The sequence below is a fragment of the Oncorhynchus gorbuscha genome, linkage group LG07, assembly GCF_021184085.1.
Source record: "Oncorhynchus gorbuscha isolate QuinsamMale2020 ecotype Even-year linkage group LG07, OgorEven_v1.0, whole genome shotgun sequence".
NCBI classification, from domain to species: domain Eukaryota; kingdom Metazoa; phylum Chordata; class Actinopteri; order Salmoniformes; family Salmonidae; genus Oncorhynchus; species Oncorhynchus gorbuscha.
In genome coordinates, this window is record NC_060179.1 from 66,221,136 (window position 1) to 66,235,179 (window position 14,044).

The following is a 14,044-nucleotide window of genomic DNA, read 5'->3' on the forward strand; positions in this document are numbered from 1 at the left end:
TTGGTTTCATCCGACCAGAGAATCTTGTTTTTTATGGTCAAAGTCCTTTAGGTACCTTTTGTTAAACTCCAAGCGGGCTGTCATGTGCCTTTTCCTGAGGAGTGGCTTCCATCTGGCCACTCTACCATAAAGGCCTGATTGGTGTAGTGCTGCAGAGATGGTTGCCCTTCTGGAAGGTTCTTCCATCTCCAAAGAGGAACTCTGGAGCTCTGTCAGAGTGACCATTGGGTTTTGGTCACCTCCCTGACCAAGGCCCTTCTCCCCCCATTTGCTCAGTTTGGCCAGGTGGCCAGCTCTAGGAGGAGTCTTGGGGGTTCCAAACTTCTTCCATTTAAGAATAATGGAGGCCACTCTGTTCTTGGGGACCTACAATGCGGCAGAAATGTTTTGGTACCCTTCCCCTGATCTGTGCCTCGACACAATCCCGTCTTGGAGCTTTACGGACAATTCCTTCGACCTCATGGCTTGGTTTGCACTGTCAACTGTGGGACCTTTTATATAGACAAGTGTGTGCTTTTCCAAATCATGTCCAATCAATTGAATTTATCACAGGTGTACTCCAATCAAGATGTAGAAACATCTCAAGGATGATCAATGGAACCAGGATGCACCTGAGCTCAATTTCGAGTCTCCTAGCAAAGGGTCTGAATAGTTACATTTTTTAAATGTGCAAAGATGTCTCAACCTTTTTAACTTGTCATTATGGGGTATTGTGTGTAGATTAAAAACATGTATTTTATCAATTTTAGAATAAGGGTAATGTAATAAAATGTCTAAAAGGGGAAGGGGTTGGCATTACCTTCCAAATGCACTGTATATGAAGTAGTAAGTCGCTCTGGATAAGAGCGTCTGCTGAATGACTTAAATGTAATGTAATGTAGTTCTAAAATTCCAGAAGCACAAATGAATTGGGAAAACATTATTGGAACATTACCTACAGCTAAGTTTTGTGGGTATTATGATATGTCCACTGTGCCGTTTTTATAGAGCCTCCTACAATGCAGGAAATGGCTGCAGGATGAATTTGGTGAAGAGCAACTGCAATTTCATGACCTTTGACATGGTTTTTGTAAAGTTCATGCAGTCGACAAGCCAGACAATTTACGTGACCCGCTTGGACGTGCGCATGCGGTGCTGCTCGTGGAAATGTCGTTACGCGGAGTCTACCTTTAATGTAAAATGGTAAACTTTTATTTTGAAAATTATCGAAAATTCTAGACAGGAAGTTGTAAAGTGTTTGCCCACTGCCGACGTAACACTGTAGTAACAATAATGGCTGCCCCTAGCAGTAGGCAAGTTCTCCGGCGCCTCTGTCAATTTGGCGCCTTTATTTTGACCCGATTTGGTTTCTGGAACTGCTTTACAATGCTGATGCTCTTTGCCGAGCGCGCGGATGTAAAAAGGTAAGCGCGGTGGATATGTATGTGAGTACGTTTCTGCAGACGTCGGCTAGCCGCTAATCGGCTAAACAGAGGGTTGGCTTTACAGCGTCACTTTGCTTGTTAGTTGAGCTACATTATTGACAGATATATTTACTACACTAGTGTGGCTTTTCTATGCCAGGTACTGTTTTCTGGGTTATGAACGTGGTCATTTGGTTGTGTAAAAGAACATAGAACTACAGAAGCTACAACTTCCGGGATTGTGGGCCATCTGGCTCTAGTTATGGCAGGGTGATATTTCTGTCATCTTTAAATAGGAGTGCACCACCCTGTAATCTAGCTGGTGGAGTCTCCAGTTACCTTACTTTGATATGGTCTACAACTGTAAATATACAGTAACAGTGACTGTGTGGCATATCTTCTCACGTGGCATATAAACCATTCATTCATGTATTATTGTTTTTTTCGAAGAATGCCAAGTCCTTAATATTTTAGTCATTAAGGAGATGCTTTATCCAGAGCGATTTACAGTTGGTGTATTCAGTTTAAAGTGGAACTGACAGCATTTTAACATGAAATCGTATTCAAATCTGTTCATGTACACCCTCAGTAATAATATTACATGTTGTTAAAAAAAAAATCTGACAAGCCAGCACTATATGGTAATTTTCATAAATTCATAGAATGTTTGGGAATTACGTATAGTACAGCATTTCTGAAAATTCTATATCAATATAGAGTTGGAAGTGGCTGTTTTGCTTGGACAATTTAACAGACACTGCAGTGAATCAAACCTAATTAGAAACACCTATCTTGTCCAGGACTGGAGTCTACACAGACCAGTGTGCCATATCCAATCAGAGCTACAGTAGGCCTATATGCAAATAAACCATTTGCCACATGGGCCTGCCATCATTAACTTTGAACTGGATTGTGTGTTTACATGAAGTAGCAACAGAGCAACTTTAGATCATTAGAATGCATTCACAAAATACACCTGAATAGATTTCTTCAAATATATAAATAAAACAGGAGTCTTCTTATATTTGGGAACTCCGGACATAGTAAAAATTCCTTGTCTTCGGTCAGTTAGGATCACCACTTTTATTTTAAGAATGTGCAACGTCAGAATAATAGTAGAGATTTATTCTCGCTTTTATTTCCTTCATCACATTCCTAGTGGGTCTGAAGTTTACATACACTCAATTAGTAGCATTGCCTTTAAATTGTTTAACTTGGGTCAAACGTTTCAGGTAGCCTTCTGAAATTGGCCCTAATCAATCGGCCATTCCGATGAATCGGTCGACCTCTACTCATGATTACTGTTACTGATATCTAGCTGGCAAACAGTTGTGACTCAGTGTGACAGCTGAAATGAAGAATGCAATGTTCTTTATCTCCTAACATATTGCACAAGTTGACTGCAGGTGTTTACTTAAAGTAGCTACAATTATTCAAAATGTATTAAAACTTTCAAATAAATAGATTCAACGGTATTGAAAACCATCCCATGGCTTTTTCCAAATACCCCAGTGTGTGTATACACAGTAAACCACCTGAGACTACTGCCAACAATGCCTTACAGAACGTCATGGAATTGAGTCAAATATAAACTGTTTTTATAGCCTCCTCTTATAAAGTTGGTTTTGTAGCATGAACTGGAAATTTGATATTTTTGACTGATTATGATTGTATGTTTGTTTCATATCTGCAAAGTAGTTAAAACGCTGTCAGTTCCACTTCAAGGTAGCTAAGTGAGACAAATCATTGTCTTTGGAGGTATGAAATCATAGCTATTGTTAACCATGAGTGTAATCAATTAGTTGATTTGAACAATGATTTTTGAATATTTAACCATTTCAGTGTTGTAATATATGTGCTTTTTTCTTAATCTCCAGGAAACCTGACATCCAGGTTCCCTACTTGTACTTTGACATGGGGGTATCAGTTCTTTGTGCCAGCTTCATGTCCTTTGGGGTGAAGAGGAGGTGGTTTGCACTGGGGGCCGCCATACAGTTAGCTATCAGCACCTACGCTTCTTATATTGGTGAACAAGTGCACTATAGTGACTGGCTGAAGGTGAGTACTGCCTGTGAGGAGGAGTATATAGTGTGACAACTCCAGCTGAAGTATCCTGGGGGTAAGAAATGTTTTGTGGAGAGTGACAACTCTGTCTACATTGAGAGCTGTGCATTGTGTAGGAATGACACCACCTGTCGAAAGACAATAAATAGTGGGCTCTATTTAGTCATAACTTATTGTGGGTTAATACTGGGTGCTGGGCCAAAAAAAACGGACATGACTAAGATGATCCTATTTTAGGACGAATTAAAACATTGTGTTGAAGAAATGTAGTAAGTGTTTGCATCCCCACTTCACTACATCTCTAGGAATGCTCAACTGACCTTCTGTGTCTTATGTGATCCTGTAGGTAAGGATGTACTCCAGAACCCTGGCTATCATCGGGGGTTTCCTGGTCCTAGCCAGTGGTGCGGGGGAGGTATACAGACAGAAACATCGCACCAGATCGCTGCAGTCCACCGGACAGGTCTTCATAGGGGTCTACCTCATCTGTATGGTAAGACAAACAACCTACATCATTGAATTAGCTACAGTGTTTGACCTAGAAAGAAGCACTGTGGTGGGAATCCCCTTCCTCCATCCTTAAAATCAATTACTGCAGACCTAGAAACCTGGATAGCAAAAGGCCTAGATTTTCCCTGATTTAAATAGCCCAGTGTCAAGTTTGACATTTGTGTCCTAATCAGATATGAGAGAGATAGAGATCAAATCATTGTACAACTAGGTGCAATAAACTGAATGGTGAGTCCAACAAATATACAGTAGCAGCCTAAATAACAACTTAATGCAGCGCTGTGTTCCCTCCACCAGGTGTACTCCCTCCAGCACAGTAAAGAGGACAGGATGGCCTACCTGAACCACATCCCTGGTGGGGAGATCACCCTAATGCTACTGGTGGTGCTGTTTGGAGTGCTGGCCCTGGCCTTCCTCTCTGGCTGTTATATCCGTCTAGCTTCACAGATCCTGGCAGTGGTCCTGCCCCTCATCCTGCTCTTCATCGACGGTAACCTGGGCTACTGGCACAACACGCGCCATGTAGAGTTCTGGAACCAGTTGAAGCTGATGGGGCATAACGTGGGTATTTTCGGGGCTGTGCTGATTCTGGCTACAGACGGTTGAATGGAATGGACACCTTGGCAGACTATCAGAAGAGATGCCAATACTTAACATGTGACTGAAGCTACATTTAGTGTTTCAATTGGCACCCTATTCCCTATATATTGCACTACTTTTGACCAAAGCTTTGGCCAAAATAATGCATTATATTGGGAATACGGTGCCACCTGGTCAAAAGTAGTGCACTATATTGGGAATAAGGTGCCATGTGAGACTTATACAGTCTTTCTGGATCCTCAGATGAACTGATCCTCACTTACAGCAGGAGATACATGGTGATTGGACGCTAATCCCTGCCTGACAGACAGCCATGTGGGTAGACCTTATCGTTAACTACCTGTCCAACTTTGCTTCTGCAGAAAATAGATATGAGCCCTGTTGAGTTTTTTTATTTTTTTATACTGAACAAAAATACATAACGCAACAATTAACTATTTTACAGTTCATATAAGGAAATCGGTCAATTAAAATAAATAAATTAAGCCCTAACCTATGGATTTCACAAAAGGGCTTTATTACAGACAAATACTCAGTTTCAACAGCTGTCTGGGTGGCTGGTCTCAGATGATCCTGCAGGTGAAGAAGCCGGATGTGGAGGTCCTGGGCTGGCATGGTTTCACATGGGTCTGCGGTTGGACGTACAGCCAAATTCTCAAACGTTGTTGGAGGTGGCTTATGGAAGGGAAATGAACATTAAATTATCTGGAAAGAGCTCTAGTGGACATTCCTGTAGTCAGCATGCCAATTGCGCGCTCCCTCAAAACTTGAGACATTTGTGGCATTGTTGTGTGACAAAACTGCACATTTTAAAGTGGTCTTTTATTGTCCCCAGCACAAGATGCACCTGTATAGTGATCATGCTGTTTAATCAGCTTCTTGATATGCCACACCTGTTATGTGGATGGATCATCTTGGCAAAGGAGAAATGCTCACTAACAGGGATGTAAACAAATTTGTGCACAAGTTTTGGGAGAAATTAGATTTGTGAGTATGGAACATTTCTGGGATCTTTTATTTCAGTTTTACATGTTGCATTTATATTTTTGTTCAGTATATTTAACTTAGCTAGAATTCTGTAAAAAATAAATTATGTTTGGAAACCTGGTATTTACATATGGCTATAGCAGATTTCAGTTTGAGTATTTGGGGGGTTATATCGTGGTTTAGTTGTCAAATGTTTTACTGCAACTTGACATTTTGCATATTTTCTATCAAATAATAGAACTACAGTGTACTCCTTTTGTACCTAATGCAATATGAATATAGGATCATATTTATTTTTCAATATCATTTGTTTCCATTCCTGACGACATTCCTGAGTGTAGGTTGTCATACAACTAAATAAACAACTACTGGTTTGGTTTTGTATATTGTGTATTCTGTGTATATTCACTTTTCACAATAGTAATTCATTATTTATCAATCTGTATTTTTATGCACAACGAAATCAGAAAAGACCTGATGGTTGTCATTAGTTACCACAGTAACAAAGTCATAAACCCAGCCAATTTCTACAATGTCCCTTAAAATCGGATTTTAACCCTAACCTTAACCACACTGCTAAACTTATGACTAACCTTAAATTAAGACCAAAAAGCTCATTTTAGATTGCATGCATTTTTACTACAGCCAATTTTAACTTTGTGTCAGTCGTAACTAGTGATTACCTGAACTAATGGACAAATGGTAGAAATATCCAGGGGTGTCATGTACCTCAAAAATCTGAGGGGGCACAAAGTATGTGAGGATGGCTGCGGGATTGTCCAGAGGGGGGCTAGGCCCCCCCACCCTGTTGGGAAGTTGGATAAAATAAATGTAATCCTGCTTTGTGGCATTTCGTGAAGACTGTTATACTGATTGCACTATGTGTTTTTGTGCATGTAGATATGGTTGTCCTTGTTCGATAGAGCCATTGGATGTCTTTCAGTGAGGTTCCTATCAGAGGATGAATTGCTAAATATACAAACTGACATTATTTCCAATCTCTGAAAGACTACAACTCGGGTGGGGTGGTGGCTTTTTTGGGCAAAACTGAAGGGCCTGACCAGACGGCAATGACTTCAAGTAATTCCTTTCATCAACATGAATTTGACAAGGGAGCATTTTTTGATGTTCTATTAGCTACATGGTGACATTTAACCATGTTTCAACCAGATATAGTGAAGCGGTTTGGAAATTGAAGACTTGGATTTAGCTAGAAGCTCATTTACAGCTGATGCCAGCACCAAGAGGGCAGATGACAAATGACAGTGACTAAGTAAGTTATTTTTCCTGCAAGCCACCTGCTAGCTAACTAGTTAATCTACTGAAACCCATAGTGTGTATTGCTGGCTAACATACTACTGTGTAACAGGGGGGGGGGGGGGGGGGGATCAAATACCTTTTCTGTTTGCTAATTTAGGTAGCTAGCTAATCTAGCAGGATAGCTAAATTAGCTAAACAACTAGAGTTAGTCATATGGCAAAATAGAAGCGGTTTTATAAATTGGACATCTATTGTATCTGAATTGAAAACCTCTTCTCTTTAGTCCTAGATATGGCTACTAATGGGGCTAAGCTGCCTGCCATCCAGGACCTCTACACCAGGCGGTGTCAGAGGAAGGCTCTAAAAATGGTCAAAGACCCCAGCCACCCCAGTCATAGACTGTTCTCTCTACTATCACATGGCAAGCGGTACCGGAGTGTCAAGCCTAGGACAAAAAGGCTTCTCAACAGTTTTTACCCCCAAGCCATAATACTCCTGAACAAGTGATCAAATGACTACCCGGACTATTTACATTGTGCCCCCCCCCCCAATCCCTCTTTCACGCTGCTGCTACTCTCTGTTTATCATATATGCATAGTCACTTTAACTATAGTGTAACACCCCTGGGTTTACAAGCGCGGAAATCGACTCTGTCGCATGAGCATGCTTTTGCGGCACAGTCGATAGCGCGCCGGCCTCAGGCTCGAAGGTCGAGGGTTCGAGACTTGCTTCCTGCTGTTTCATTACAATACATTCATGTACATACTACCTCAATTGGCCCGACCAACCAGTGCTCCCGCACATTGACTAACCGGGCTATCTGCATTGTGTCCCGCCACCCACCAACCCCTCTTATACGCTACTGCTACTCTCTGTTCTTCATATATGCATAGTGACTTTAACCATATCTACATGTACATACTACCTCAATCAACCTGACAAACCGGTGTCTGTATGTAGCCTCGCTACTGTATATAGCCTCACTAATGTTATTTTTCACTGTCTTTTTACTGTTTATTTCTTTTATTTCTACCTATTGTTCACCTAATACCTTTTTTGCACTATTGGTTAGAGCCTGTAAGTTTTCACTGTAAGGTCTACTACACCTGTTGTATTCGGCACGCGTGACAAACTTTGATTTGATTGAACAGGAAGCTACAAAGTTTCAGCTAGGTTTACCAGCAAACGTTAGCACGACTGGAGTTGGCTAGCTCGTTATACTGATGCCTGCTAACTTATGCACCGTGCCTTGCGTTTGTAGCTTGTTAGAAAACGTGTAACATCAGCAACTGTAAATCATTTTAGTAGCTAGTTATATAACAATTTAAAAGGTTTGACATTGGTTATGATTATGAATATGGATGCATGTCAATCTCACAAAATGTATAGGTTTGACACAAGATAGGATTCCAAACAGATGTAAATAACAATTTTTGGCTATCCAGCTAGCTAAGTTTACTAGATAGCAGTGAGAAGAAACAATACAACAATTTACTGTTGTAAATCTCAAATTGAAACTGGTTTTACTATAAATAAAATATTTGCCTAAGCATGCCTGATAGACATGGCTGTGCATTTAGATACTGTCTGCCTACAGTACCTAGGTACATTTGTACGGGCTGTTCACTGTGCAAAGGTTGAGGGTTATGCAATATTTATTTCTATTAGGCTTGCTATTGTTCTAAATGTAACATGTATGCATGTTCAACTATTCTACGCTAATGTTGATGTTATGCTGGCACAGTTCAACTGTAATTCCAACTGTTCAATAGTCAATTTTTTTGTCTTGCAGACAATACCGTGTAGTGATTGGGCTTCTTCTTGGAGTGGATTCTATATGCAGAGAAACATAATTCCTTTGCCTGCATGTGTCATTGTAGCAGAACCGTATCTTGTGAACTTTATCCCTCTCGATGGATTGGACATTATGCTGTATTTCAAACAGATGACAACACGAGGAGCTGAATGGCAATTTGATCATGACAACACTCCTCCCACAGCTGTACAAGCATTCCCTGAACTTTACTGCACTGATCATGACAACACTCCTCCCACAGCTGTACAAGCATTCCCTGAACTTTACTGCACTGATCATGACAACACTCCTCCCACAGCTGTACATTCATTCCCTGAACTTTACTGCACTGATCATGACAACACTCCTCCCACAGCTGACAACACTCCTCCCACAGCTGTACAAGCATTCCCTGAACTTTACTGCACTGATCATGACAACACTCCTCCCACAGCTGTACATTCATTCCCTGAACTTTACTGCACTGATCATGACAACACTCCTCCCACAGCTGTACATTCATTCCCTGAACTTTACTGCACTGATCATGACAACACTCCTCCCACAGCTGTACATTCATTCCCTGAACTTTACTGCACTGATCATGACAACACTCCTCCCACAGCTGTACATTCATTCCCTGAACTTTACTGCACTGATCATGACAACACTCCTCCCACAGCTGTACAAGCATTCCCTGAACTTTACTGCACTGATCATGACAACACTCCTCCCACAGCTGTACATTCATTCCCTGAACTTTACTGCACTGATCATGACAACACTCCTCCCACAGCTGTACATTCATTCCCTGAACTTTACTGCACTGATCATGACAACACTCCTCCCACAGCTGTACATTCATTCCCTGAACTTTACTGCACTGATCATGACAACACTCCTCCCACAGCTGTACATTCATTCCCTGAACTTTACTGCACTGATCATGACAACACTCCTCCCACAGCTGTACATTCATTCCCTGAACTTTACTGCACTGATCATGACAACACTCCTCCCACAGCTGTACATTCATTCCCTGAACTTTACTGCACTGATCATGACAACACTCCTCCCACAGCTGTACAAGCATTCATTCCCTGAACTTTACTGCACTGATCATGACAACACTCCTCCCCCACAGCTGTACAAGCATTCATTCCCCCTGAACATTTACTGCACTGATCATGACAACACTCCTCCCACAGCTGTACATTCATTCCCTGAACTTTACTGCACTGATCATGACAACACTCCTCCCACAGCTGTACATTCATTCCCTGAACTTTACTGCACTGATCATGACAACACTCCTCCCACAGCTGTACATTCATTCCCTGAACTTTACTGCACTGATCATGACAACACTCCTCCCACAGCTGTACATTCATTCCCTGAACTTTACTGCACTGATCATGACAACACTCCTCCCACAGCTGTACATTCATTCCCTGAACTTTACTGCACTGATCATGACAACACTCCTCCCACAGCTGTACATTCATTCCCTGAACTTTACTGCACTGATCATGACAACACTCCTCCCACAGCTGTACAAGCATTCATTCCCTGAACTTTACTGCACTGATCATGACAACACTCCTCCCACAGCTGTACAAGCATTCATTCCCTGAACTTTACTGCACTGATCATGACAACACTCCTCCCACAGCTGTACATTCATTCCCTGAACTTTACTGCACTGATCATGACAACACTCCTCCCACAGCTGTACATTCATTCCCTGAACTTTACTGCACTGATCATGACAACACTCCTCCCACAGCTGTACATTCATTCCCTGAACTTTACTGCACTGATCATGACAACACTCCTCCCACAGCTGTACATTCATTCCCTGAACTTTACTGCACTGATCATGACAACACTCCTCCCACAGCTGTACATTCATTCCCTGAACTTTACTGCACTGATCATGACAACACTCCTCCCACAGCTGTACATTCATTCCCTGAACTTTACTGCACTGATCATGACAACACTCCTCCCACAGCTGTACAAGCATTCATTCCCTGAACTTTACTGCACTGATCATGACAACACTCCTCCCACAGCTGTACAAGCATTCATTCCCTGAACTTTACTGCACTGATCATGACAACACTCCTCCCACAGCTGTACATTCATTCCCTGAACTTTACTGCACTGATCATGACAACACTCCTCCCACAGCTGTACATTCATTCCCTGAACTTTACTGCACTGATCATGACAACACTCCTCCCACAGCTGTACATTCATTCCCTGAACTTTACTGCACTGATCATGACAACACTCCTCCCACAGCTGTACATTCATTCCCTGAACTTTACTGCACTGATCATGACAACACTCCTCCCACAGCTGTACATTCATTCCCTGAACTTTACTGCACTGATCATGACAACACTCCTCCCACAGCTGTACATTCATTCCCTGAACTTTACTGCACTGATCATGACAACACTCCTCCCACAGCTGTACATTCATTCCCTGAACTTTACTGCACTGATCATGACAACACTCCTCCCACAGCTGTACAAGCATTCATTCCCTGAACTGATCATGACAACACTCCTCCCACAGCTGTACATTCATTCCCTGAACTTTACTGCACTGATCATGACAACACTCCTCCCACAGCTGTACATTCATTCCCTGAACTTTACTGCACTGATCATGACAACACTCCTCCCACAGCTGTACATTCATTCCCTGAACTTTACTGCACTGATCATGACAACACTCCTCCCACAGCTGTACAAGCATTCATTCCCTGAACTTTACTGCACTGATCATGCTGTATTTTTCTTTTCTTTGTGAAAGGCAATTTCATTATGACTACCTCTACCTTCATCTGCTGATCACCAGTTATCAGACTATTACACCAAATAATGTGATTTAACCAAAGATTTTGGGTGTCGATCACTGGGAGTTACAGGATAGGTACTGTTTGCTGTAGCACAGAGAATTTTTTGACCAACCTTAGCTTGGTGATGTTGTCTTCGTCCTCAATTTGTGGAAATAGGAGTCTCAAAATGTATGTGTCCAGTTGCAGGGAGTCCATTTGAATTTAGAAAATGCTCCATTATTAAAATACTTTTTTGCACCATGAAGTAATCCAACAATGTGTATGCTGCGATCTTGCCTATTTCAAGTCTTCTGTCATTGATCGAGACAGATGTCTGTCATCATGACATGTGGCACTTTGGTGTGGACTTGAAATAGACAAGATGGTGGAGTAAACTTTGTTGGATTACTTCATGGGGCAAAAACAATATTTACCTGTAATCCTCCCCCAGCCCATTAACTGACAGATCATTCTTGTCAATAGTAGCCTTTATCTGCAGAGAGAATGAGGTGGTTGTGTTACTACTATTGTAATAACAACAATCTTGTTGTGCTCCATAACTGCAAGGTGTTTTTCCTCCCTCATGCTCATGTACCCCAAATATTTCAGCAAGGCACTGTGGAAGGTCTCCAGATGACCTCTTCTCTGTAAAACTCAGGTTAAAAGAGAAAAGGGGTAGACTACATTTATTACCTGGTCTAGAAGGTACACTGGTTCTAACAGATTGTTTTCCAGACAAGGCTGGCTAGCTTATGTTCGCTAATGTTAGTCAAAGATATAACAAACAAAGGTACCCGTCTGTGACTACCATGGCATAGGCAAAATTGACAGTATGTATCCAGAAGATGGCGAGCTAGCTATACGATTCAGCTGATGGCTTTCAAAGTTCAATACAGGATTGTAATGTTAGCTAGCTAATTTACCTAGTCCAACTAGGCTAGCATGCTCTTCAGTAGGTCATATGATTGAGTGTAGTCTGGCCCAGGAGTGTGAAGGTGAACGGAAAGGCTTTGGAGCAACGAACCGCCCTTGCTGTCTCTGCCTGGCCGGTTCCCCTCTCTCCACTGGGATTCTCTGCCTCTCAGTCATTGGCTTACTGGTGCTCTTCCATGCCGTCCCTAGGAGGGGTGTGTCACTTGAGTGGGTTGAATCACTCACATGATCTTCCTGTCTGGGTTGGCGTCCCCCCTTGGGTTGTGCCGTGGCAGAGATCTTTGTGGGCTATACTCGGCCTTGTCTCAGGATGGTGAGTTGGTGGTTGAAGATATCCCTCTAGTGCCTGTTTGGCCCTGTCTGGGGGTATCATCGGATGGGGCCACAGTGTCTTCTGACCCCTCCTGTCTCAGCCGCCAGTATTTATGCTGCAGTAGTTTATGTGTTGGGGGGCTAGGGTCAGTCTGTTATATCTGGAGTACTTCTCCTGTCTTATCCGGTGTCCTGTGTGAATTTAAGTATGCTCTCTCTAATTCTCTTTCTTTCTATCTCTCTCGAAGGACCTGAGCCCTAGGACCACACCTCAGGACTAACTGGCATGATGACTCCTTGCAGTCCCCAGTCCACCTGGCCGTGCTGCTGCTCCAGTTTCAACTGTTCTGCCTGCGGCTATGGAACCCTGACCTGATCACCAGACGTGCTACCTGTCCCAGACCTGCTGTTTTCAACTCTCTAGAGACAGCAGAAGCGGTAGAGATACTCTGAATGATCGGCTATGAAATGCCAACTGACATTTACTCCTGAGGTGCTGACTTGTTGCACCCTCGACAACTACTGTGATTATTATTATTTGACCATGCTGGTCATTTATGAACATTTGAACATCTAGGCCATGTTCTGTTATAATCTCCACCCAGCACAGCCAGAAGAGGACTGGCCACCCCTCAGCCTGGTTCCTCTCTAGGTTTATTCCTAGGTTTTGGCCTTTCTAGGGAGTTTTTCCTAGCCTCTGTGCTTCTACACCTGCATTGCTTGCTGTTTGGGGTTTTAGAGTTTCTGTACAGCACTTTGAGATATCAGCTGATGTAAAGAAGGGCTATATAAATACATTTGATAAGTAAACTCAACAAAAAAAAGAAACCCTTTCAGGACCCTGTCTTTCAAAGATAATTCATAAAAATACAAATAACTTCACACATTTTTTCATTGTAAAGGATTTAAACACGGTTTTCCATGCTTGTTCATTGAACCATAAACAATTAAAGAACATGCACCTGTGGAATAATCGTTAAGACACTAACAGCTTACAGACAGTAGGCAATTAAGGTCACAGTTATGAAAACATAGGATACTAAAGAAGCTTTTCTACTGACTCGGAAAAACACCAAAAGAAAGATGCCCAGGGTCCCTGCTAATCTGCGTGAACGTGCCTTAGGCGTGCTGCAAGGAGGTATGAGGACTGCAGATGTGGCCACGGCAATAAATTGCAATGTCTGTACTGTGAAACACCTAAGACAGTGCTACAGAGAGACAGGACGGACAGCTGATTGTCCTCGCAGTGGCAGACCACGTCTAACACTACCTGCACAGAATCGGTACCTCCGAACATCACACCTGCGGGACAGGTACAGGATGGCAACA

The 14,044-nt window shown here is 42.4% G+C and overlaps 1 protein-coding gene across 1 annotated transcript; it reads left to right on the forward strand.

Moving 5' to 3' along the window:
• Positions 1-1,209: 1,209 nt before the first annotated feature.
• tmem101 (transmembrane protein 101) lies at positions 1,210-5,366 on the forward strand. The gene is made up of 4 exons (XM_046355291.1): positions 1,210-1,403; positions 3,281-3,461; positions 3,814-3,960; positions 4,275-5,366. Exons 1-4 carry the CDS (start codon positions 1,273-1,275, stop codon positions 4,581-4,583), a joined length of 768 nt encoding a protein of 255 aa, XP_046211247.1. The 5' UTR covers positions 1,210-1,272; the 3' UTR covers positions 4,584-5,366.
• Positions 5,367-14,044: the final 8,678 nt, after the last annotated feature.

Bases quoted from the DNA above. Each gene is read 5' to 3' on its own strand.
- tmem101 (XM_046355291.1), top strand. From the start codon at position 1,273: ATGGCTGCCCCTAGCAGTAGGCAAGTTCTCCGGCGCCTCTGTCAATTT. The intron at 1,404-3,280 runs GTAAGCGCGGTG...CTTAATCTCCAG, and splicing joins GAGCGCGCGGATGTAAAAAG to GAAACCTGACATCCAGGTTC. The intron at 3,961-4,274 runs GTAAGACAAACA...TCCCTCCACCAG, and splicing joins GGGTCTACCTCATCTGTATG to GTGTACTCCCTCCAGCACAG.